We start from the raw sequence: 25,308 nt of genomic DNA, 5'->3' as shown, positions 1-25,308 counted from the left end.
CTGTAGAGTGAAGAATTTGTTGGCAAAGGACTGATTTTCATCAACTTGTGACAATTCCTTTTGACTTCTTCTTTGGGAAGGTTCCATAGATAAATATATTCTGGTTTAACCACTACTCTTTACACAGTGTACACAGGAGATAATAAAACTTGCCTGGGAAAGATTTCTTGTTCCTTTTTGCCAAGGCACAAATACATACAGAGGGTTGGAATGGACAACAACCTTTTCCTGTACCATTATCTTACTTCCAAAAGTAAGGGCCTCTGATCTTTCTCTTTTATGAGCTTGTACGTGTCCTTCTTAGTAGGCATTTTTCATTTGCTAAATGTGAGCATTTTGGAGGAGAAAAGGGGTTTTCCCCACAAACCACTACAGTTCCCAGGGCCCTTGCAAGTTCCTTTGATGGCACTGCTGTTCTGTGTATGAAGCCATCTATTCAGTGCTCTTTTATGGGCTGTATTCACTGATGCCCTTAGAACAGTCTCAAATGGAAATATAAAGTAAGTTTTAAACTGGCCCCCTCTCCACACAGAAATCTTCGATTGATCTTGAGGGAGTTTAATGCTTTGTACTGCAGAAAGAAAAATAAAATCTGGGGTACTAAGGTGGAGGTCTGAAGTGATTTCTAACTGAAGCGAGTTATCTGTGAGCAAAATAAATTCCTCTCTTCACTACAGATTTGGGAAGAGCTCATCAAAGCATGACACAACACTGAGGGCTCTGCCCTCAGCATGGAGAGGCATGTTTCCATTGCCTTCCAGAGGTGCAGTCGATTGCAGGCAGTCATTCAACAACTGTTTGATAGTTGATAAAATATTTACCAACTAACTGATTAACCAGGGCTGTTGCCATGGTGTATCTGAAATATGCCAGTATCTTCTTCCAGTCCATCATTCACTTCTTACAGGGGTGTGTGTGTGTATATCTATATATATATCTATATCTCCACTGCAATGTATCCCCCTGTGTTTTTCTGGGTAAATAAGGTAGCTGTATGGATGTCTTATTTTTCACATGCAAGATGTAGTGCTTAAAGACTCTTTTTTCAGGCAGCTATTTATAAGACTGAAATGGATGGGTTTTTGTTGCTGGTGAGGTTTATTTTTGTTGTTATATTTAATAGGCGAGGAGTGGAAAAATCATGCAGTTTACTAATTGCCTGCCTACCTCCTCCAGCCTATACTTTCTGGAGAAGAATGCTCTGACCTTCCAGATATTTGCTGGGAGAAAAAGAAAGCATTGCAATAGGAAAGGTGAAAGTGCAGCTCATTTTCTATTTTCCACTATGTAGCTTTGGGGTTAAAAGCTCCAGGAATTTAGGACTATAGAGGGGCTTTTTGTTTGTTTGTTTTAATAGTGGTGCTTTACAGAAGGATTGGCATGAAAAGGCCAAGTCATGAGAATATGGAAAAGGTCTCTTAGGTCTGCCTGGTATAGCACTGAACTGCCACTACTCCAAAGAAAAAGAGTTGTTTCCATCTCCTTAAAAAGGTAAAACACACATCTTACTATTGGCACTGACCACCAGCAGCACTTCCCAGCGGATGCTGCAGTGCTGTCCTCCGCACAGGAGTCAGGGTGGCATCCGCGGCGAGTTCCCTGCATCGCTCAGACCTGCAGAGTCACAAAGCTCCGGGGGTGAAACTCCGGTCTACTGGGACCTGCCAGCAACGGCTTGCTGGGTATTTACTGGGACACAATTCCCCCCCTTATCTTTTTTTTTAATACAGCAGTCACATACTAAAATAAAAGCTAATACAGTTTCTTATCGTACAGGTGGTGAGGGGAGGTCTCCTGTTTTCAGTTCTCCTCCCCGAGGATCTTCCCTTTGCCATTAAAATGAGGCCATCTTACTTTGCCTCCATTTGCCCCAGAAGTACCCTCCTGATGTCAGAGAACGAATTCACCTCTCCAGACAAGGTATTCAGGTTCAAAATCTTTTATGCACTCCACATCGAAGCAGTGAGTAAGCCACAGCAGCCTTAGTGGTCACGTGAAACACCATTTCATGTAGGAAAAACAGGGTACTCCTGAGGTTACATTTCGAAAAGATCTCAGCGCAAGAGAGGACTCAGAAGCGTTATAATCAAGCAGTCCGGATGCAAAGCAATGCTATTTAAGAATACCCACACTGTAATCAATGCAGAGACCTGCGACACATACAAGGTATAAATGTACTGATCAGGATATAATTATTGTTAGCTTGCCTTGAACCTGAATATAAGTGCAACCAACAGTAGTATACATGTGTTTCATAGCACTGTGACAGCATAACTAGACACAATTTTTATAAGTATATAAGCAATGTGATCACCAAAGGGACAAATGAAGACAGTAGTAGGCACCCAAGCAATAAAAATCTGGCAGGCAGCAGACAAGATAAGCACGAGTGGCTGCAAATAGACAGGACATCATCCAAAGATGGAAGATTGGCAAGAAAAAGAAAAAAAGACAAATGGTATTGGTGGGAGGGCAACGGCATAAAAGCGTGAGGCATAAACAAGCAAAACTGGAGGAGGAGGAAGGCAGCCCACTTTGATCTTGAATTCTTTCCTTCAGGAGCTCTCAAGCCTGACAATTTGGCAATTGAGAACCATCGAAGACTAACCAAGAATGCTAACTTTGCAGCGTCAGCTCTGGGACACTGTACACTTAGAGCTAACTTTAAATTGATTGTTAAAGACCAAGTTTTGCATGCGTAGTGATGATGATTAACATTTTATAAGATTTAACCATTAGCAAGAAGTGAGCTGCTATGAATAAATTCAGTAATGTTTAATTTTACAGTGTAAAACCGACCTAATTTGTCAGTCTGCTAAACACTCCCATCACAGCTATCTCTGATTCCCTCACTGATATGAGTGCTTTTAGTTGCAACAGCCTAGTTACTAGCAAGTGGTCCTTGCAAATATTAGAGTCAGCTCAAGGGGAGATAGACTGAACCCCAGGAGAAGGAACTTCCTTCCCAGTGGATGAGGGAGCAGAGGAGGTGATAAAGGAGTTCACTCCTTTGCCACGTGAGTACACGGTGCAAATCAAGGCAGCTCTGCGGCATCACTTATTAAGCCTGTACCTTGCTTAATGCAAGGGTGGCACCAAGTAAACCTCTTTGACACTGTTTTTGGTATGAAGGCAAGGCGCTTGGAGAAAAAGTAGCTAGAGGCAGTATGATAAAACACCACCATTCAGACAAGGCCTTTAAGGCATTTGTTTAGGGGTGCAGAGAAGAATAGCAAATGAGAATGCACTTTAACAACAACCAGTATAAATGCGCAACTTGGACACTTGCACAACAGTTTTACTAAACAAGAGCAAGAAGTAGACTTGAGTCTCAATCAATAACCTCCGAGGAGGAACGCTTATATGATGGCGACAGATACACATTTTGTTTAAGTTTACATCACGCTTTCTTTCTGTATTTCCATGCTATTACCCAGGAAATATTAAAAGTAATCTATCTTACTATCAGGAAAATAAAAATGTGTAAAAGTTACCATGCAAAATAAATATTCCCATTCACCCAAAACGTAATACAGTACAAAAAGAATGACAACTCATTTGAAAAAAGTTGTCTGCCTCCCAGCACTACCCTTCTAAGCCATTTATTGATTCACTGTTATCTTCTGAGAAGACTATTTGGTCTTCCTAGGGCACCCATTCTCCCCCTCCGCAGAAATGACAAATCTTCACTGTACTGCTCGGGTTTCTTATTCTAAGACCTGACTGCAATTACATGTCATTGTATTTGTACTAAGTATTCTCTGCTTTATATTATTTCATGGACTACATCAACCTTACCTAACGTTGTCATGCCTTTGAATGTAAATCTTGTGGAAAATCCTTTCAGGAGGCTTCAGGAAATCTTCCTTCATTTCCATTGCAACATTCCTGGGCAAAAGACTCATCAAGAGACGTTCCTAAAAGAAAATGTAAACAACATCAGTTTTGTGGTATAGAGTGTGACCATTATTCAAAAGTTTTAAACTAGCAAACTAGACAACCTTTTCCTAATCTAGTCTGCTTCCTGAGAATTTCTGCTGCATAAATAATACGATCTATTTCTCTCAAACTTCTGCAAACTGTGTGGGTGTCTTTTTTAAGTCTTCTGCACTAAAAAAAAAATCAAAAAACTATACAGAAAGGGAAAAGCCAGCTTCAAGAGCAGATAATTGTCCCTAATTTTCATTAACATCACAATGCTAATAATAACAACTTACTTTATTGTTAGTAGCATTTATCTGTCTGGGAAAGACTTCCGAGGATCATTTGCTATCCTTTTGTGTGTCCTATTTCTGAATCTAATGAAAGTGTTGCATTATAAGGACTATGACAGCTGGTTATTAAGCAGCAAGAGTGGATGATAGATTTATCCACTGTCTGAATCAGCGGAACAGTAATAAAGGTACAGTTTTAATGGTATCTCATCCAGTGTGGCAATGTCTGTTCCAGCCAGCTCCGTAACGGGATGCATCAGTACAAGCCCTTGGTTAAGCACATCTCTTCTTGCTATATCCACAGAGAGATTTTTAGCATGGGTCACTGACCTGCATAAAAAGGACCTCTAACATTTTGGATCTCGTCAGTATTGACTATAAGGGCCTATGTAGTTTTTCCACAGATTCTGGCCCATTCACAGGTACCACCCAGAAAACTTGCAGCAGGTGTTCTTAGGTGTTGTGAGGTGTCCTTAGATACCTACTTAAGTTTTGTTTTCACACAGAAAACACTTTTTTTAAAACACTGCTGTTTAAAATGCAGTTCCAAGCTTACCCATCAGAGCTACTAGCTTCTGCCATGGCAACAGTCTGAATGAATTCACATAACCACATCCGATCTGATTCAGGAATCCCAGGTTCCAGAGAAAACGGGGAAAGGCTGGAGCAAGGAAGACGCACCCTTGGTGGAAGGGGATCAGGTCAGGGAATATTTAAGCAAACTGGACATACCTAAGTCCATGGGCCCTGATGGGATGTACCCACAAGCACTGAGGGAGCTGGCAGATGTCATTGCAAAGCCTCTCGATAATCTTTGATCAAACATGGTGACTGGGAGACGTGCCTGAAGACTGGAGGAAAGAAAATGTCACTCCTACCTTCAAGAAGGGCAAGAAGGAGGAGCCAGGGAACTACAGGCTGGTCGGTCTCACCTTGAGTCCTGGCAAACTGATGGAGCAGCTCATCCTGAAAACCAGGGTGGTTGGACCAGATGACCTCCCGAGTTCCCTTCCTACCTCAACTATTCTGTGATTCTGTTATCTGATGATCGACAGCCACCGTAATGGCAGCTGCGAGACATCACAGAAGTGCAGATATTGACCAAACCACATCCTCCTTCTATTTAAATGACATTAAATAAATAAAGAGCAACAATTAACACTGAGAAGAGTGTATCTGCACAGATAAGTGCTTTGTGTTGCTTACATGCATTCATTCACCAGCCAAAACCACCAAATAATACTCAAAGGGTTTCTAATTTTACAGTTTCTTCTGGAAGAAGACACATTGAATATTTATGTCACCAAAGAATAAGTTAAACTTTGCAGAACTGCCCTGCTACTTACTTTAGACTAAAGTTCCTTCATATGTTTGTGGCAGTTCATGTGGACTAGAGGCTAAGGATCATTAACTAATATTTCCTATTATTCTTGTATGTATACTAAGAATATTGCAAAGAATAAGATGGAATTAAATATTTATTAACAGTTTATGCATACATCAATTTCAGATTAACCAAACAGTCTCACATCTTGGTAGAAAATGGTTAATTACTATAATTTTTATGTTGATTTAATTAAGTATGCTTATATCTCTGCAGCAGAATTATATTTGGGTAACCCAAAATTTGGGTTAAAATCCAAAACAAATAGTTTTGTCAACAGTGGATCTTACAAAGCTCTGTTGCCCACTACTTGTGTCTTGCAGTTGATTTACTGTTTTAACTGAAATATACTGAGGTTGTAAAATGAGCTGACCACCTATCAGACAAGAGAGAATCCACACAGGAAAGAAGTTTGGACTGGTGATTAAAGTCTCTGGTGCTTAAGATGGTATAAACTCCAAAGGATGCTGGAATATCGTAAGTATTATCCTGGATGCCAATTTTATGATGTCTGATAAGGACTAAATGTTCACTATAGCTTCTCTTTAAGTAAGCATATTAAACAAGTTCTTTGTCATTTTGCTGAAATGGATAAGTAAATTCCAAAGCTCTTAAAGAGAAAGAGTGGGGTTTCAGCTTCTGTTTCCTAGAAAGTCAGACTAAAACAAAAAGATAAACAACCAAACAAAAATTATACTGACAGATTCTTGCAGAGACCAATGCTCACTGAATATGGCCTGTAAACACAATTACAATACAAGATGTGAATAAAAAACTCACAGATAACTTCTGCAGTGCTCAGCAAATGGCACAAAAGCCAGGGAGGTAATAACAATCGTTACTGTGAAGGTAGCATTGTAGAAATGCAGGATGCAGCACTTGAGAGCGTTGAAACCTGCAGATATAGTAAGGGAGGCTACAAAACCGGTGATTCCTATATGCATTAGCTTGACTATTACAAGACCTGAAGGGAGCTTATGAAAATCCTATATCAAATTGCGGTGGCTTGCTTTTTTCATTAGAGATAGGGAAAAAGAAAAAAAAAAAAGATTACTGAGGAAGAATTGTAAAGTCTTTACAAAGAGGGTTAGCAGCCTCAGACTCTCCAAGCGAGTAAAGACTCAATTATGGCCCTCTCAAAGGGCAGCCACTGCTGACCTTTCAGACCAAGAAGGGAAGCAGCATCGTGGCTGTAAAGAATTGTCACTGGAAGAGAGACTGGAAAATGTGAGAAAAAACCCCACAATGGAAAGTATCGAAGCACTCAAAATAAATGAAAGACAGCATCTAGCTCTCTAGAAAAAGAATAAGAAAAGTCTCTTTTATTTTGGGCAAAATCTCATCTGTCAAGCAAAGCGGTATCGCCCTTCAGGTCAGCCTAAGGAATGAATGCTCAAGGATTCAGAAGTTTAGACCGGCAAGAGTGAATTCATGTACGGCAAACACAGCCGTGGGAAGGGTTGGGAAAGGTCTCCGCCGGGATCTCTGCTCTGCAAGTCCTACCATCGTTGTCAGATTTTCTTCATTTGCTTCTGTATGGCTGATCTGATTATAAAAATAATCTGAAAACCAGACTAAAAGGAAAACTAGATGTGCACTGCTGCATAGTGCACTGAATGGAACAAGTGACAGCACCAAAGCAAGGCCGGTCCCATTTGTGGTGACATTCATGCCTGAGTGGTTGTTGCCTCTGATGAGGACGGGTGGTGACAGAAAAAAATTGAAAGAGTGAGACAGCACTAATCAATTAGCAACAACTTTGACTAGAATAAAACAACACTCATGCTGCAGACCTTCTTACTTGTGACAAATGATGTTATATTGAGGTAGCCTCAACATGTGGCATATTCCAAAACATAGGGCCTAGTAGAGAGAAAAATGTTTCCACATTTTCACCTTTCTCACTGATCCACAATGCTCTTTAGGCTAATTACAGCTGGTTTCTACCCAGAAAATTAAATCTTGGCCCTATGACCAACTTAGACTGTTTTAGGAATTTCTACTCTCTTCTTCTGTTGTAAATCCTCACTCAGCATTAACATGGTCTAAAGTGAAATCGCATGCTGAAAAAAAAGATTCTTTTCAGAAATTATAATTGTCTGTCAATGATTTTGCATTCCCTGCACAAAGCTCACTAAGAAAAGAAAATGACAGATGAGGACCTATATCTCCTTCATTCACAGCATTCTTCATTTGTATTTTAAATTGCCAGTCCTTGCCTGGGATCTGGAATGTCAAACTGGGCTGCCTCTGCCAACTGTCTTATCCTCATTAATGAGGATTTCTGTACTATTAATGAAGACTTAGTTAATTTTGAAAAGGACATTCGATTTAGAAAAACGTCCAGATTTCTTTCTCCCACAGCAATGAAGCATTGCTAGAAATAAAAGAAGGAGCAAACATTCCTTTGACTCCAAGGCAAGTCAAAATGTGCATACCAAGCCAATTAGGAATGGCTCAGCGTTACCTTGGCCCTGTTCAACAACTAGCACATGACAAAGAAGGAAAATACGCAAAGGTAGAGAAATGGAAAAACAAATCGGTTCCCATTGTTAATGGCCAAAAAGAACAATCTCAACCCTAATTGCAAGTACAAGCTCCTGTACTGCAATTCTCTGCATTGGACCTGGGGAAAAACTTTAGTCGTCTCACAGTTATTCAAGACTTGGCTAGACAAAGGCACGGTTGATCAGACCTGGTGTTGCTGGCAGTCCTGCTTCGAGGGGGTGGTTGGACTGGATGACCTCCAGAGGTCCCTCCTGACCCTTGTGTACCAAGGGGGACAACAGCACAGTGATCAGGAGTGGAGGGTGCCTGTGGCTTCCCGGGGAGGCCCGAAGCCATCCTGCCACCTTCCCACACACAAGTGTGGCTTCTGCAACAGCAGGGGAGCTCAGGGCTCAGCACCCTCCAGCGGTGGTGCAATTTCTCCCTCCTGCGAGGGGAAGCAGAAAGAGGCGAGCAGACCACAGAGGCTGCTGAAGCAACAGTTTCCATCATCCGCACGCTCTGTTTTGCCCCAAAGCTGTCTTCAGCTTTCCCCAATTTGGAGGCTTCTCAGCACAACTCCCTCCCCCATCCCCATCCCCGGCCCAGGCAGCTTCTCCCACCGGCTCCGCTTCTATGGGAGTCCCCAGTGCAGGTTCCTAATATGTGTCTTGTGCCTGTCTCCACATGAAGAAGCCTGTCCCCCTCCCATTTTGAAAATCATTGTCTTGCTTGCTTCTTCCAAACACTTATGACTTTCTAAAAGTCCCTTTGAAATTTTCACTTTGTTTTACAATCATTTCATGCAGCTCCCTAAACAATACTATACAGTCCAATACCACATTCCATTCCTATTGTACAAAATGATTTATTTTGACATCTGTATGGGAAATGACTGTGATGATACATTTTCAAATTCCTTCACCAAGTTGTAAATCATTTATGAATCCACACTCCCTTCATCAGAAAAGAAGGCTGAAATGCAGAAAAATGTCTTAATGTTCTCAGCCAGCATCCTCTCCTCTTTCCCATTGCCTGCCGTGCAGTTGGATGACCTCTCACAACTTTCTACCCATAAACTGGATGCACTTGCTGTGCTTCTCCATGCTAAATTGTATTCCTGTCGATTATCATATAAGGTAAACAGAAAACCAAATGGAAATCTTATTTATAGTCAGTGCTGACTATTTTATCAAAGGAATCAGTTGTTGCCATTTTTTCTGAGATATGGAAGAGAAGCAACCAAAGGAACTGTAGCATTGCTTCCAAGCTGCGGGCTCTCACGTTTCTCTGGTTCTTTGAAAGTCATTGCTCCTTGTCCTCTCACGCTACTGTATACGCACATACACCGGAATTCACTCTGAGAAGGGAGCCGCAGTCTGGACCTGCTGAAGGGCCCTGCAGAAGAACTTACTGATCTGCATGCCTTTCAGTCCCGTGAGAACAGGGCTGTAACAGATGCAACTCCGTCTCTTCCAGCCAGCTCCGCCGGGTCCCCCCTGCGCCTCGCCACCAGGTACCCTGGGCCCTGCGCCTGCATGGGCAGAGCCCCCTGCCTCACGGAGCCTGCTCAGAACGGGACGCCGCGGTTCCCAAGCTCGTGCCGGGGAAAGCAGTGACGCTGGGGAAAGCAGTGACTCTGGAGAGCACTCTGGATCCTGGTCCTTTCTCACACTCCCTGGCACTGAACCATGTTATTCGGGATGGACTGCGTGGCCATGGTCCACTGCTTTTTGCATTTTTATAGGGACTTTAAAAAGAAAGAAAGAAAAAAGAAGCCTGTAACAAAACCAGGGTTGGCACCTTTGTTTCCTGGCTGATAAAATATGAATATTTTTGTTTGGTATAGTAACACTCCAACAATGATGACAAATGGGAAAAGGAGCTCACAAAAGAAAGGAGTATTTTGATCATCTACTCTGCAAGGTTTTTTACAATACAAAACATGAAATCTAACCCACCAATTTTTGCAGTCTACCACAGATCTTCTTTTGTTATTGCTATACTGTACGGAAAGTGCCAACATATTTAAAAATCATTTTTTTCCTGGAGAAGACAAGCTTCAGACATGCATATAAAATATTAATACGACTGTTTCAAAGTCAACTCATCTATATAATTTTGAGATTCAGCTTCTACTTAGTCAGCAGGAACTCCAAAGTACATCCTAAATATTACCACCTGCTACCTAATTATACCTTGATAAGTTCACTCTTGCATAATTTTAAAAGCTACTGCTTAGTTCATAGTCTCTGTCATCCCTATATTACACCGCACAGCCATTTTAATTCCCTGTAAGGAAAACAAAAAAAAATGGGAGAAAAAGGAAGCCTAGTGCAATGCATGGAAGAACAACTTTGTGTAAAACTACTAGGATTCATTTACACTTCTTGTAAGCTGGAAAACAAAGACAGCAGATTTCATTAGTGAATTATTTTAAATTAACTATGCTATGCCTTTTCTTCCAACAAAGTACAAGAAAAACCACTGTTAAAGATGGTGATTTTTTAAAAGCCACAAGGTGGCAATGTTTCAGAACGTTCCTGAGATTTCTTGAAAAATTGTATTTATAAGTAAGTCATTATTACAATCATAATCATAAAAGACCATTCATAAAGCTGCCATCTAATGCACAGATTTTGAGTAGTAAGAGGATGACTAACAACGTACAGTTATGGTAGATGATCAATATACTACGTATGAACTGCAAGATGGATTCAGGATGAGCAGAACTGTACCAGACCAATTTGACACCTTTTTATGGTTAACTGATTGTTTTTCTTTGAATAAAGGAAAGGCAGGATATATCATCAGCATGGTCTTCAATGAGGCACCGATAGGTTCCACATGGAACATTATTAGTGACAATGGAGAAGGTAAGACTTCGTGAAAGAATTAGGGGAGGGTGAATTCTTGGCTAAAACAGAGAGAGCAATGGGCAGCATGGAGCGAGCGCAGAAGCATCGGGCTGGAGAGCGGGCACAAAGAGACCATAAAACTGCTCGAAGGTACAAAGTTCACAGGACAGCACACAAGAAGTGGAATGATAAGAATGAGAAAACCCCAGCAGTACATTGTGCCTTTTAGGTACCATCCACAAACACACAGGAAAGAGAACGAGTTGGAAACCTCTGCAAGTGAAAAAGCCTCAGATACCCACTGACCACTGAATGACTGTGGAGTATTTGTGTGATGCTACCCGAAAAAGGCAAGTGTGATTCCAGAATGGACTGGAAGATTGCTGGTAGGATACCTTGCGATCAGCTCCACAAATCTTGTTCAAACAAGAACAAGAACAGAGAAAGGCTATGAGGATAAACAAGGAAACTAGGAAGTATAAAAACCATAGCCTGTTTTCCTGGTTGCCCTCCTATGTATTAAATCAGAATGCTCTAGAAATATACCAGTAAGGATTAATCTTCAGAAAGGCAAGCTAACAGCATTGACACCAGATATAAACTGGCAATGAATAAATGACTGGAGCATCAGCCTATCATTAATCTTTTTACTCTCACCCCATATCTGCAGTACTCACTCTCTCTGAAACCTAACTGGCAAAATTCAATGTTTCCACAAAACCATCACAGAAAACTTTACAGGAAAAAGACGACACTCATTTCAGCTAACGGAAATCTTCCTACTGGCAGCAAACTTGAGTGAGAAGCAGCTAAATTCACACAACCAACCAGTGACTTTATACTTAAGCCATCTTTATTTGCCTCACTATAGTGCAGGCAAGTAGCCATACAGATATAATCAGACCATTCTCTAGAGCAGATAACTTGAAACCCTACTTATGCTTGGCAAGGAAGAAGGCACAATAGCATTTCTGGAGTATATTGTTAGGGACAGGTACTTCTCGACTCCAGCAGTGATTATCTCTTCAAAGTGATGCCTTCAACCTAGGTGTGGAACACCACATTGTTTGTCTCTTCCGCTCCATGAAGGCAGAAACAGATAGAGGAAAGCAAGACAAGGTGGGGAAAAAAACAGAGTAGTGGCAAAACTCTTTGCCTTTCTGCAATGAACGTGGGGAAGGAAAAGAGAGGTCTGAAAAGTTCCCTTGGGTGCAACCACCACTGACAGAATGATCAACAATTATGGAATCATATCCTCAAAACACACATTTGAAATAAGCTCCAACTCAGTGCTCTTCTTTTGAGGAACTGGAGTTAAGAGGTGAAGCATATAGTCTCAACACAAACTGCTTATTTTAGTCTTGGTCACTGTTCTGTTCTGTTCAAAAGATACATGGGTCAGCAAAGACATGCTACTAACCACAGAAACATTTAGAGAAGGTTAGTGGGTATGGGAAGATAGTAATATGGTATACTTGAAAATATCTGCTAGGAAAACCAAGAAAAAGTCAAATGGGAGGTTTTGAAGTTTTTCCTAATTAAATGTTAGATTAATAAATGTCCTTGTTTCTATCAAGCTCCAGTGGAATTTTGATAAGTGGGTTCTTGAGGGTATATCAGTGAAGATGAGACTTTCTTTGGCACAGAACAGCCACTGAACATACTGTTCTATATCTTCCTATGTGGAAAGAAAATGTTCTGCCCATTCTCTTGCAGACTCAGGAAGGCCAGGTTTCATCTTTCAGTGAAATGATCCCCTTATAGTAGCACTGACAGTATGCATATATGTTGAGTATATATGTTAAAACCAAAAAGACACACTTAAAGCACAAGTTCCAAAAATTTAATTTCTTAATTAAAAAGGCTTTTCTGGTACAAATAAAGAGGGGCCTTAAAAATGTTCAGAAAGAGTACCAATCATCTGCCCATGTCGTGATCAGAGGGAGCACAGACATGCTAATGCAACTCCTAGGCAGGCCTGCAGCTGAGACACGTGAGCCCAGGTTCGCTAGAGGCTGAAGTGTCGCAGAGAGCGATGTGTTCCACCGTGAACAGGACTGGGACAACAATCCTGTCATTGTATCTCTCGCTCTTCTTTTCTTCTGAAGATGCTAGGAAAAAGGTATTGCATCAGCTTCACCGATGCTACCCCTTTCCAGGGTAAATGGAAGAGCAGTCAGGGCTTCACTGGCTTACCCCTGCTGTACTAAGTTTCCTCTGCAGTGACAGGTTCACCTCTTTCCAGTCCACAGCCACGTTGGTTTGTTCCACCAGCGTAACACTGAATACTCGCGCCAGGCACGTACGTATCCTCAGGAACTGAAAGTCACAGAGCTCAACCTTCAGCAAGGCAGATGCATCCCCCCCTGCTCTTCTGCCCTCACAAACCCTCCAGTCCCCAGCTAGTGGGATTTTTCTCAAAGAACATGCTACATGTTACAGCCCGAGATGGTACCGGGACTGTGGCACATTCTTCTTTTCCTCTGCCCAGTGAGATACGACATCGTCCTTCACCACACTCCTCCAAAGCCCCGATCTCTCCACCAGCTCCCCATAGACACGTGGCAAACCTGCTGTGGTCTGCTCTGCACCTTGCCGAGAAATGGGGCCGGCGCCGGGGAGCAAGGGCAGAAGGGCCGCAGGCGTTTCCAAGACTCTTTCCTCGCTGCTGGAGCAGACAGTCTGCAGCTGAGGGTCCGGAGTGGGGGAAGAATCAGAGGAATATTAAGGACACGCTGCTGCACTAGTACCGGTGCTTCACTGTCTGACACAGCATACATTTAGAGCTGCAGCAGCCACTCGATATCAGGACATGCCCTTATTACAGATTTTTGCCGGTGGTGGAACAAGCAAGAACTCTTCAGTAAAGATAAACTTCTTGATTGCTAGTGATAGAAACTGACCTCAGTAGTGGGTGTAAGCAGACTAAGGATTTTAAGAAAACAGGAACCTGAAGTCAAAAGCAGTAATTTTAGAGCCTAAGAAAGACATATTAAGTGGTAAGCAGTTAGCAGTTCCTTTTTCGAAAACCACAGATGCCTTTAGAATAGCAATATGAAAGCAAATCACAGTGCAAAACAGGAAAACACAGTAGATGCCATGATCTCCAGAGATGAAGATGTAACACTTTGCTTTGAAAAACCTAGAATTTTTCTAATCTAGATTAGAAAAACTAAAAGCCTTTGTCCTTTGCTACTTGTCCTCATTTTGTCTTCACAGAGCAGGGAAATGAGCCTAACCCATCAGCACAAAATCTCATTGCCTTCCAAAGAGGGAAAACAAGGACCAACCACAAACACGCTATGGAAGCAATGAGTATATTCACTCATTTAAAATAACAAGTGTGACTCGGATTTAGTTCATTGTTACCTTGTCAAACTGGAAATTCCTTATCAAATGTTCCTGAAGGGAAGCTAATTCCAAATTAAATCAGTTTATATTAAAGAGGTAATGGGGAACAGAAACTTTGGAAAGAATTTAAATTACGTTACAGACAGAAGTTCACTCTAGAATGGCAAACCTGAAAAAAAAATTTACCTTAGAATGTGGTTTTTTTGCCAGCTAATAGGATGTGGTCTAGCTCTCTTCCTTCACAGAAAGTTGACCAAAAGGAACCGGCAACACGTCTATGAGAGTCTATGTGTGCAAACAGCATGTACTGACTGTCACACACTGGGATGAAAGCAAAGTGCCCAGCTCAGTATCCTGCTCACGAAGATAATCTGTGCTTAAGCAGTAACATAGCAACTCAGGAACCATTTGGCAAACTGCACATGTGGCTGGGCCAGCTGCTGTACTGTGAAGCACCTTTGTGGCAGAGCTGCTGGTCTACGGTGGAACCGCTTTGCGTTTGAAGAGTGGCACAGGAAAAGTTGTGTCAAGCTTGTGTTAAAGCATTAGCTAGCTTTTTGTTAGAGTTAAGACACTTCCAGAAGTGAAAACAAATCTGTGGACAACAATAAGAATACACGTAAGAGAACTTTCCTAATGATATTTTAAAGTTCCCTATGAATTCCTACTGCTGAGGGAAGAACGTCAGGAATCACTCCTGAGGTTGCATTACTTTATAGTGTGACATCCTACTAAAATACATAAAAACACTGCCTGAGTCACAGCACTGCTGTCATGGATATTGCTGTGACTTTAGAAATCAGCCCTAAGAAATTGCTTTTGAAGTATTTGTCTTACTATTTAACTTAAGGATCTGATGCACTGTAGCCAGTGTTCTTCTCTATGATAATTTGCCTTAGCAACTGTTATCCATGATGCTACCTATTGAAAACTATATGGTAGTGTATTTTTAATCATCTAATGACAGGTTTGTGTGCTCTTGTTTGTACTTCCTCCTCCATTCTCTCTAATGGAAAATACACAGAGCAAGTTGGAAAAATAAACTGAAAAATTCACAGAGTCGACCACCAGCATATTTACTTGACAGTTTTTTGAAGCAGAACATATTCGTAATTACCCAATATTTATTTCAAAACTCCTAACGGCCAAAGTATCAACAGGTTTTAAAATGATACAACTATATTTTTTAACTTATCTATTTATGTTTGTCTACTCTACTCAATGTAAGCCAGCATCCATTACAACATGTAAGACCTTAATGTAGGTGGCGTGACTATATGTCATACACACATCTATGAGAAAAAACAAACTGCAACAAACAGCAGTCCAAGACATCCCCCTGTTAGTTTGAGTATGAGTGACTACATAGACTTATACTAAAAAGCAAATTTCATGTGCCCTATTTTCTTCTTTAGAAATCTGTTCAGTTGCCACAGTTCACGCCTTGTGTCAAAAAATGAAATGGCTGATAACCAATTTAATTGACATACTTACTAACATCAGGAAGGTTTCAAGGGGTGAAATAAAGTTAAACCAAATTGTTATAGTACTGATCTGGCCTGCTGTTGTAAGTGTGGCTTTTTAAAGGCTCTTATCGATTTTTCTATAATACCATATGTTACATTTTGCAAATTAAAGGCATGTGGGTAGAGTAATACAATTACAACGCAATTAAAATGCATGTACTTTGTCTGATTTACAACTGTATGTTTTTTCTTGTGTCTTACTGAGTTTCTACATTTCGACATTTCAAGTCCAGTGCAAGGCACGTCTCTCTCTTATCATGCAGCTGTCTGGCCCTAAGCTTTGGTGTCCCCTGTAACCCCTTCCAGGAAAAAACCTCATCTGATCTCCAGCAAGCTGTTCAGGAGAGAAGGGATGAACTACCCTTGTATGTGTCTATTACTGCTAAGGATTACTGCCTAGAGGTTAAAAGGTTAGATGACAGGCCTCACTTTTAGTTGGCCAAAGTTAGGTAAGAAGAATGCCAATGGTATGCCAAAACAACGCAGCTTCTGGCACTAACCGTATTCAGATGAGAAGTTTATTCTGCATAAAAAGAGGTGCAATAGAACTTTAAAATGAGAGCACGTTTCTTTGTTTACTATACCCTGCCTTGCAAGGGGTAACAGGCAGTTCCTAATGGCTGCAGGTCGAAGCTGAAGGTTTGCATTTAACCCAAGTAGCTCCCAGATTTATTATTTGCTATAAGAACGATAGACACGTGCATGACTATTGAAGGACTGGGGACTAACATATGCTAGTCAGTGGAAAGCTCCTGGGCAATGACTGCTGTGTGGGAGAGGGAAATGGGCCTCCGCAACTCCTTTTACCTGAGAAAGGTGGAAGACGGACCAGGGGTGTCATGTAGCAGGATAAAGGTAACCAACAGTTCATCTCAGCTCTGTGTAAGGATCTCAGCAGCCAAAGGTGGCAAACGAAGCGGAGAGCAGGAGAAGTTCCCATCTCTGCTGCTGCTGCTATCTGGCCAAGAGGCAGAGCTGGCCAGCCTGCACGAGTGGGCATGAAGCCCAGCAGTTCAAACCGAGAGCCTGAAATTTTAACACTCCTTTTCTCTTTTCCCTCATCCTAGAACAGAACAAATAGATTTTTGAAGGTGGACTTTCCTGTGTAAGGCTGTGGTTCGCTGACACAATACATTCAATTTTAAGCCTCCTTGTAACAGAATACAGCGCTAATGTGGTACAGGCTCACCCTGTCAGCTAAAATTAGTTAGTCCACCTACATTTTTCAAAGATTCTACTGGCTAGCTTTTCCAGAGGATCAGGCATCATCTCTCGCCCTGCAGTTTGTGTGAAATCAGGACCACCTCCCTGTTGCACACTAGATAATTTGACAAGAACATGTTTTTGTGCCCACGCATGATCCAGATGAAATTTTTGCTGCAGGGCGATTTGCTGATGCACAGAGCCAGTATGACTGATTATGGAAACAGGGCCTGTGTTTTAATGATAAATTTCATATTTTCTTCTGCACTGCAATGAAAATAGATGCAGGATTCTGGGAATAAAAAGTATGGGAAACATAAGGAGAAACTGATTATGCATTGATAAGCATGCTGTCAGGCACCCTAGATGTTACTTCTGCCTGAGGCTGTGCAAATAACTAATTCTTCAGTTTGGTTGCTGAATTGGAATTAAAAAAACCCAGCAACCTGTTACCCACTACCAGCATGAAGTCCAACATGGTTTGCTTTATTCAAACATAATGTTCTATTTTTTTCCCTTTTTTCATAGATGCTTGAAACTAAACATAACGGACAAAACCACTGGTGGGTTGCTGTGGGTGTCATCCTTTTACCCAAAGGTACAGGAGGTAGTACGCATACCCAAAATGTGTAATATCTAGATTAAATTGTTTTGAAGGGTGACCTGAACCCAGCAGGGAATTTGAACCCAAAATGCCCTAAGCAGCAGTTCAAAGTATTCTGCACCAAGACTCGCGGTATCTTTTGCTGCCACAGTTTAATTTTCCATGAATAGTTATTAATCAAATCTCTGACTCGGTGATGTCCCAGTTACAATACTATATATGTTAAGGATACTGCCCTAAAATACAGCAGACACTTGGAATGCATACACATATACATGCAGACATTTGTATGCACAATTCAGGATTGCATAAAGAGAATTCAGGTAGCTTCATATGATCTGGTGAACATGTACGGAAGCACTGCAGAGCAACACTGGGGTGCTAGTCTGTCTCCTGGAACCAGCATTACTGCAGTAGCATGGTGTTGTACTAGCAAAGGGAAAAACCCTACCTCTCAGCAAAACTAATTAGACTACCTGGAGTGCCATGCTTCTGGCCCTGAGGCTAACCAGAGCGGGCTGTCTCAGCCCAGTGCTTCCTAACTCCTTGTAGTTTTTAGTGCTTCCTTCAGCTTCTTATGTCAAAGCCTGTAATAAACTTAAATTTCATGCATTGTAGTGGGGTACATAACTATTTCGTGAAAGATGCGTGCCACCACTAAATAAATTTATGCAGTCCCAATGGTTTGACAGACTAAATGTGAATTCATTAATAGTTTTTAAGATAGCCAATCCCCCATACTGGAGACTTTGCTATTCTCCAGTTGTTTTCCCACCATCATGTTCTAATTGTGAGCAAGTACAAAAGTAACATTTAGGAGGGAAGGAAAGATCTAAACAAGTTGCTTGAAAGATGGTCTTTATTTTGCAAACATATTTGCATGTACTTATGCAATTAAAAACCAGTGAAGATATCTATCTAAGCTGTTTTTGTGGGCTTTGGAGGTTTGCATGAAGTCAAACATTTCTCCATCCTTCCTCATATGGAAACAACAGGCACTTTTCACATCAGCCTGTGCTGCAACAAGTGCATTTCACTGATGGAAATTATACGCTTTATCTCTGAATCCAATGCATGAATTTGCATTAAAATATTCCAGGGCAGGGCGGGAGGGGGATGTGAGTGAGATTCTTTACAAAGTTGGCAAGATTGGGGTAGGAAATAGCTTCCGTATGTCAGGAGACTAAACAGGCTACAATTCTTCAGCTTGGAAGGAGAGATGAGCAGGGTAATGAGAGAAGTCTACAGTGTTGTGAGTGGCACGGAAGAGGTTACTGCAGAATGATTACTCACAAATTATCACAAAACAAGAGCTAGAGAACACCCAATCAAGTCATCAGACAAGTCTATGACAAATAAAAGGAAGTTCTTGTTTCAGAGTGCATAATTAGAGTGAAATTCACCATCACGAAACTGTGGGGAGGACAAAACTATAACACATGCTGAAAGCGAGACGAGAAAAATGCAAAATGGGAGCCTACAGGCCTCTGAACAGAGTGGTCCCGTTGCACTTCAAATTAAGATGACCCCGGAATTACAGTGGTACCACTTCCTTGGAGCTGCCACGCTGGGAATTAATATACAGTGAGCCACAACTTCCTTACTGGTTTCCCCTCTGAATCAGACAGCAAGCAGCCTGAATCAGCAGAAGATCACTTCTTTGTCTGCGCTGAATGACCAGCCCATTCCAGTCCCTGCTTGCTCACTTGGGAAGGGCTGAAGCCCTGCCTGAAGGCTGCCCTCAGGATCCGCAGGGACGTCTAACGCCGGAGTCCTCCAGGGAGCAAGCAGGGTGCCAAAGCCTTGCTTGCTGCACGGGCAAAGGATGATCTGGAATGAACAAAGTGGACACAGAGGGATGGTGCAGTGGGAGTAAAGGGAGTGCTCAGGTGCTCTGACTGAGCAGGAACAGAACAAGTGCAGTTGCAGGGAACGGGACCCACCTCACAATACTTATTCTTAACTGCTTGCTCTGCAGAGGATGGTCTTGCTGCTGAGACTTACAGATAATGAGAGAAGCAGCTTATCCCGAGTGAATGATTATAATTATTCGCTCATGGTCTAAAACTTGGCCTTCACTTCTGGTGTTACTCTGGAATTGCAGTCTAACATTCAGCAATGTAACAAATGGATGATGCCACCATGGAGGCCAGTTATTTGTTGTGACCACAGATAACAGGGTGAACATTAAATTGAATTTTAAAATAAAGAGAGTCCATCTGCTCCCCTTCTCCTCAGCAACACTTCCAAAGCCTACTTGCAAACTCCTATGTGATGACTCCAAAAATGCTACAACATGATATCTTAGCTCTTGCTTGTAAAAATAGATTTATCAAAATTATCATGTGGCACTATTACTACAACTGCATCCTACATGAGAAGAACCACTGTAAGTAGGACACAGAGGAAGAAATCTCACTTACAGTTTCAGCTGTGGTATCTGTCTCACACAGTCAACACTTCAACTCCAGAAGGCAGTGTATGTTCAAAAGCCAAGAGCATGTTCTTTCCTCTCCCATTAGAGACTTGCACAGAAATACCAGGGAAAGGTTTTAGCATTTTGGATTACAATTCTCAATGTAAAAGGGCTACGGTATCTAGGTCAGAGCATTTGAATGAGACAAGAAAGTCTGATGAAAAAATTCAGTCCTTTTTAACATGTAATGTTGGTACTTCAGAGAACAAAATACAGGAATGATCACAAAAATTGAACTAGGTCAGCAACATCTTTTTTCCTCTCAAAGACTCTTGAGTGTTGCCAGCTGGAAACTTGGGCTATGTTATGCTACAGCAACTGCAGAATAATTTTGTAGCCTGTAATCATGTCTTAACTCTCACCCTGGTTTTAGAGGTATTCTAATGTACTATGACAGCAGCCACAGAAAGTATTTTGGTGGTATTTTTGACAGCTAATTAGCATATTTCACTACTGTATTGAGTTTTACACTGTGTTGCATAAAGTTAATTTCACAAGCATAGGAGAAAAGTGTATTCTCTTCACTGACCTGTATGCTGCATTGGGAAAACATTTGCAGGATTCTCTAGGTATACTATTAACAGTAATGGTACTCGTGTTTTGGTTTTTCTTTCTCGTGTTTCTATATGCATGGATAAAATATAAAATAAGACAGATTGCTAATGTGCTAACTAAAGAAACACAAAAATCAATATTATTTTCATGTTGGACCCCAGAAGCAGGTTTTCAAAGGCACAAATCTCAGGGTTGCCTAAATCCCATGGAAATTCACTTATGACACATTTATGCCTTTGAAAATTTGCAGCTTTAGATTACAAAAGACCAGAATCAAACCTAAAGGCTTTGATCCTAATACCATTTTTACGCAGCCAGCAAAGATATGCAGTTGTTCAAAGAAGACATCTACTTATTACAGAGTGTGTTCAGGTCATAAAAATGCATTCGCTCAATTCATAACAGAAAGTACTTAAGGACCCGCATTATTTCATGCATAGGAATAAACTCGCTAGAGAAATTGCAAGTGAAGGGAAGTAAAAGTGTGGGAGGTACACAAGCTTTGAGGACCCTGACATCTTGTATAGCAAGGTTTGAATACCACTTAAGGGCTTTATTAGCATAAGTTACCATCATTTCACAGAGGTCAATGGAGTTATATCTATGTATGCCATCGTGGCTCTCTATTATCACCTAGAAAGAAAGAAAAATCTAGCCCAAACCTTACAGATGAACAGATCTTAGTAGGTTTAAGATTCAGACCTGTGAGTAACAACAGCAAGCTCCACAATATAGCATTTTTTCTCATTGTTTCCAAATCTACTTGCAAGATTGATTGATAAAATTGTGTGAAATAAACCATCAAACTGCTAAGGTGGCTTTTGAGAGAAGGAATAGATTGTTATCACAGTTATTCATGTATATCAGTGCAGTCCCTTGAACCCAAAATGTTGACTTTTGTTAACAGGTGTCATGAATGCAAACAGGTTATAGCACACACAGCCAGAAGAGAAGTATTTACAGCATATCTAACACCCACCCCAAAACATCCATGCAGAAAAAAAAACAGGATCTTAGATTGGAATAGTATGTTAGCTTTGCCTCAGCCCTGAAATACATCCCCTCTGGTCCTGGAGCTGACAGTGGCTGTGGGGCAGCTGCACCTTCTGAGGAGCGAAGAGCATGTGCTGGGGAGGAAGAGCTGCAGCAGGCAGGGGGAGGCAGCTCCCTCCCTTCACCATGGAAATGCACACACGCCCTATCGTGCACTTGGCAGTAATGTCCTGACCTGTGGTTCACATAACTACAGTCATCTCAGAAGAAACAGAGAAAAAGAAATAAGGCTTAAAAACTGACCTGTTTTTCATTTTCATCCTCCAGCCTCAGCCTGTCCTCAATGCAGTTCCTGGCCTGAAGGAATGCCTTCCTCTGAGCCCTTTCAGTCAAAATCCTCACAAAGACCCCATACAAATTTACACTGACAAAAAGGATTGCATTGGCCACAAGCTGTAAGAAAGAAAGAAAAATAAATGAATATTTTAAAATACAGATTTTTATTTTACATTCCTACTCGGCAAAACTAAAAAAAAAAAAGGCAACCCCCCCCCCCCACTGTCTTTAAAAATTCTGCTTCACTAGCCATGTCACTGATACCCCTTCCCACAACCCAAATGCAGTGAAACAATTATAGCAGCTACCACAAGTCTGGGCAAGCAATATTGCATAACACAAAACTTCACATCTGCTGAAGTTAATTTCTTTTACAATGATCTGTAAGCTTATGACTTTCATTGAGCATTGGTTCTTTCATCAGCCCATTGGCAGATCTGTCCATCTAATAAGAACAGTACCTTCAGCATTTGTTCAATTGCAAGATGCCTGGAACACTGAAATTATTTTTCAATGCCTTCATAAAGTAAGGGTATTATTTTCCCTTTTTTTATAGTCGAGAAGCAAGGAAGTGACAAAACCTGTGACTAAATCAAAACGTGTGGCTGGGTACCCCAAGCTTTGATATTGTGCAGTTTGCACTTGGAAAATCTGCTTCTCTTCCCATATCTATACTGTTAGCAACCATACTGTATTTTTTGAGAAATCATCCAAAATATTGTTGATGCTATCCTGTAGCAGACTTCTCAGAAGGTGCTGAGTGCTTTCAAATGATGGCCCTTGGCACAAAACAAGCACCACTGCAATGCTATAAGCAGGGACAATTAATTACTTTGGAATTACTTCTATGAACAGTGCTTTAATGAAGAACAGCAAAATGACCCAATTGCCCTTCTGGGTTTTTTTAATGTTTTTACAGTGTGTGATAAAGTTAGTTAACTAACCTAAATAACTCAACAGTGGTTTGCACACAACCTCCTTATTTAAGACAATCCTGTCCAAGTTTCTCACTGCATCTCTGATGTCTGAAACATGTCTTCAGATGGGGAATTCTGCAATGCAATGCATTGCTTGTTTAGAAAGGAGGCAGTAAGGCCTGTTTACCCAGTATCTTTTCAGTCTCATTCTCCATATTTACTCTAGTTACTACCACAGCATGATGATAAGGATTCACGGGACACATAAATTCCAAAAAGTCAGAAATAAGCTGTCACATAAATTGGACAAGACTGGGTGTAGTAAGAGCCAAGAAAGACATTACAGCAAGTAACACAATTAATGTTAAATTCCTATGCACCTAAAATAGTTCATAAAGACCATATAACTGATATTTGTTTCTTAATTCAAGGTATACATTTCAAGGTACTACATGTCTACTGTTGCATGATCTGCTAGAGTAAATTGAAGAGGAGACCACTCCCCTTGTTTGCACTGTGTAGTAAGTCCAGCTGTGCCAACAACACAATTTTTAAGAAAAATAAAACCACTGACATAATCATAGTGGATGCTTAGTGACTAACGGGCCTAGGGTTGAAGGCTTGAATTCAGCCAATATGGTAAGCAAAGATCCAAAATGACATCCAGAAACTCCCTGCTGATTTTGGAGAGCCTTTGGAAAATGTTTCACCCTACAAAAATAAGAAGGAAGTTTCTGATGTGATTAACTAATGGCAGTATACATCTCCACCCCCTGTGATCTCAGTATAGTGGGGAGAATTGAAAGCTTCATTCTGGGTGGGTTGTCCAGACTTTCACGTATTCAGAAATCCTCTTTGACTTTCATACCTGGTTGTAATTAGTTAACAAGACGTCAACAACACCTTCCCTGCAAACATTCTCACCAGTGCAAAATCAAAAAAAATACCCTGTGACAATAAAGAGAGCTGTGCCTAGCATTAGTGTTTTCTTTCTCCTCAGATACCCAGAAAGAAACAGTTATTTCACAAGATCTAACACCAGTGAAGAACGGTGTTACAGCTTCCTCCTGAGAACTGCAAAATGCGGGTTCCAGTGTCATTAGCCAGATGAATTTCAACCTAAGAATCTCATATACCAGTTACTTACATGTCACTTCTCAGAGATGGTAATACAGATGGTAAAACTTCGAAGATGAAAAGCAGTACACGAGCATATTATTTCATGATACAGGCTGAGCATAAACAGTCTGCAATTCCTATCCTGCTTTATTTTGCTTCATCAGAGAGAACTGTTTGAGGTTTATCAATTTTCAGCACAAGTTAAAGCCTACTAAAAAGAAATTACTGTAGGAATTCCAGTAGAATCCTATTTTTAGACATGAATGTGGCTGCACTCACCTTATAGCTGCATTTTATCGTGCTGAAGTGTAGTGACAACAGTGTATTTTAAAGCTAATTCTCAGAAGTGCAACGGAATAAAAATAGAAAGGATTTGTAAAGGCCGTATTCGAAGTCAGCAGAGAGAGCCCACAGAATAAACAGTCAAGACAGTTACAGCCAGCGCAACTGCTTGACCCTGTCCATATACAAAACAGCTGTTAATAATACAGGGTGAAAAACTAGTACTGTCGTTATGCACTGATATCAGAGTGGCCCAAGACATGAATAATTACTTCTAGAAAGAATAAAAAACCCCATCAACTCCGTCTCTGGTCTTCAACTGGAAGCAGTAAAAGACCATATATTGTCACAATCTGCCAGCTGTTCTGGGACTATCATTACGATTTCACTCAAGCAACGGTGATCACCTGGACTGGGGGTAACCAGTAGGTGGGTTCCTGCAATCATGCAGCCACTTTCAGACTCAGCAGGGTAAGTCATTTTCCGACATGCTTTGAACAGTTTAAGATAAAACAGAGGCTTAGCTGTCAGCTCTGGCCTGCAGGGAATCAGGAAAGTGATAAAGCAAGTAAAAGATTCATGGATTTCAAAATGTGAGAAAAGAAAGTAGGGCAGCTTGTCTCCTGAGGTAAGAGTTCCTTTCCTCCACAACCCGCTTTCTGCTTAATTACTATTTTTTCCCCAACTGCAAGCTACATACTTCTGTCTCTCTCTAGGTTTCTCAAATGCATGACATTTCCTGGTCCCGTACATTTTAATATGTAAATATGTACCTCTATATATACACACTTACATACATATGTAACTTACACACCTTATGTGCTGTAACTCCAGGAAAGATTGAGAGACTTGCTGTTAAAACTAAGGATCTTTGAAGAGGTACTGAGGCATGCAGAACTGCTGAAATATCAAGGTATTTAATTTTAAATCATTACGACATTACTCACTATAGTACTGCATGGTAGCAAAAAGAGTGCTTTTCAGGTTTCACCATCACCTTTTA

General features: G+C 41.1%; 1 protein-coding gene across 1 annotated transcript in view; it reads right to left on the bottom strand.

The window, feature by feature from the left end:
- ADCY1 (adenylate cyclase 1) overlaps window positions 1–25,308 on the bottom strand; it is a 156,591-nt gene that overhangs the window by 83,466 nt on the left and 47,817 nt on the right. Inside the window, exons 2-3 of the mRNA XM_075052153.1 lie at window positions 21,955–22,104; window positions 3,799–3,917 (exon numbers count right to left, since the gene is read on the bottom strand). Of these exons, the coding sequence (XP_074908254.1) occupies window positions 3,799–3,917; window positions 21,955–22,104 (269 nt within the window). The remainder of the gene's footprint in view (window positions 1–3,798; window positions 3,918–21,954; window positions 22,105–25,308) is intronic.

Source organism: Buteo buteo, chromosome 20 (genome assembly GCF_964188355.1).
Source record: "Buteo buteo chromosome 20, bButBut1.hap1.1, whole genome shotgun sequence".
In the NCBI taxonomy this organism is placed as follows: domain Eukaryota; kingdom Metazoa; phylum Chordata; class Aves; order Accipitriformes; family Accipitridae; genus Buteo; species Buteo buteo.
This window is presented reverse-complemented; position numbering and strand designations above follow the sequence as displayed.